The sequence below is a fragment of the Apis dorsata genome, unplaced genomic scaffold, assembly GCF_000469605.1.
Source record: "Apis dorsata unplaced genomic scaffold, Apis dorsata 1.3 scaffold_1275, whole genome shotgun sequence".
Lineage (NCBI taxonomy): Eukaryota > Metazoa > Arthropoda > Insecta > Hymenoptera > Apidae > Apis > Apis dorsata.
The window spans coordinates 5,169-6,788 of record NW_006264372.1 but is presented as its reverse complement, the minus strand read 5'-3'; the positions used below and the strand labels follow the sequence as shown (position 1 = coordinate 6,788).

The 1,620-nt window shown below is 22.8% G+C and overlaps 1 protein-coding gene across 1 annotated transcript in view; it reads right to left on the bottom strand.

Annotated features, from left to right (window-relative positions):
• LOC102680490 overlaps positions 1 to 1,620 on the bottom strand; it is a 7,976-nt gene that overhangs the window by 3,090 nt on the left and 3,266 nt on the right. Inside the window, exons 2-3 of the mRNA XM_031514849.1 lie at positions 1,529 to 1,615; positions 1,269 to 1,424 (exon numbers count right to left, since the gene is read on the bottom strand). Of these exons, the coding sequence (XP_031370709.1) occupies positions 1,269 to 1,424; positions 1,529 to 1,615 (243 nt within the window). The remainder of the gene's footprint in view (positions 1 to 1,268; positions 1,425 to 1,528; positions 1,616 to 1,620) is intronic.

The window sequence follows — 1,620 nt, the reverse complement described above, 5'->3', positions numbered from 1 at the left end:
TAATATATATTATACATTATATTTGGTTATTTATTTATTTAACAATATATATAGTGTTTAATTAAAATGTTATATATTTTTTTTACGTTTGATCGAAAAATTTCTGAATTTTTATTAAAATTAATTCATTATTAAAATGAAACAAAGTATTAATGCAATAATGTCAACTAAATAAAATATGTAATTCTAATTATTAAAAAAAGATAAGAAAAAATAGAAAAGTGTGAAAGTAAAAATGTGAAAGTGTAAAAAAATTATTAAAAATATATAGTGAAAGAATGTATCTATAAATCTATTAGTACAAATATGAAATATTCTTTTATATGTCTCGTTAAATTTTAAAAGGCTGATAAATTTTTTATTTGAAAGATTCTTGTTTTTTAGTTAATCTATTCTAAATTTTGCAGTTTATTTTTTCTAAATTTAATTAACAAAATTTGTAAAAATATTGATTTTAATCTCATTATAAATTCAATATAAATCAATATAAATTTCAATATAAATAGAATTTAACATTGTTCAGACATTGAACAGATGGCATGAACAATACCGTTTTTGAGAAAAAAATTTGATTCTTCGCTTTATATGTTTAGAAATATTTCGGTGTGGCTAGAGTGTCAATATGGTTCTGGAGCTTGAAATGGCATTTTCCAAATTGGATGTCAGTTTCAACGGCAATCAGCATTATTCTATATCTTGAGAATTTATATATCTTGAGAAAAGTTATTGCAAATACTTGCGGAACAGTTTCCTGAGGAAATAACAGACTTTGTGGATGGCATAATCCTCAATCTTATTTAAGAATTTTCCTTAGATTGGGAGTATCGCTGAATCAGGAGACTAATTCAATGTTATTGTATTATTGTACTCCACTGAAGACGCGCGATTTCGCGAGATGAACATAGAGGATTTTAAAAGATACCAGGATTTTAGGAGAATTTTTTGAACGTCAGAATATTCAGAATCTTTAAATCTTTCGAATCTTTCTTTTAGAATCCTCCTTAAGAATCTTTTGAATTTAGAACTCTACCGAACTCTATTTTAATTTCAAATCTTAGTGATAATGTAAATTGTCGTTAGCATATGAATTTTGCTTTTGATTTTTTTATAATCGAATTTGTTAACAGCGAATTTTGTAATAATTATTTTTATTTTACATTACATTATTTATATACCATAGAAATTTCAGAAATGGTTAGAGCTAACAAACATATTATGTATCTTTAAAAACATTTTTAATATATTAAAATAAATAAAATTGGACTTACATTTGCGAAACCTTGCATAGATAAATCCATAAATTTTCCAGCAGTAATTGTTAATCGTTTTTGTGATCTTACCATAAGAAGAATCATTATACCTCTGTTCTTAGGATTTAATAAATACCAAGGAAATTCATAAGCTGAAGTACTAACTGATAAACTCTAAAATAAAATAAATATATATATATTTATTTGTATATTAATTTAAAAAAAATATATTTTCACATATATATGTATGTATAAATATATCTTAATTATATACTAACTTTATTACTAAGATATTCTCCAGCAATGGAAAAAATAAAAGCTTCCAACGTAATAGCAATATAAAAGAATGATATTCTTATAAGTAATTTTA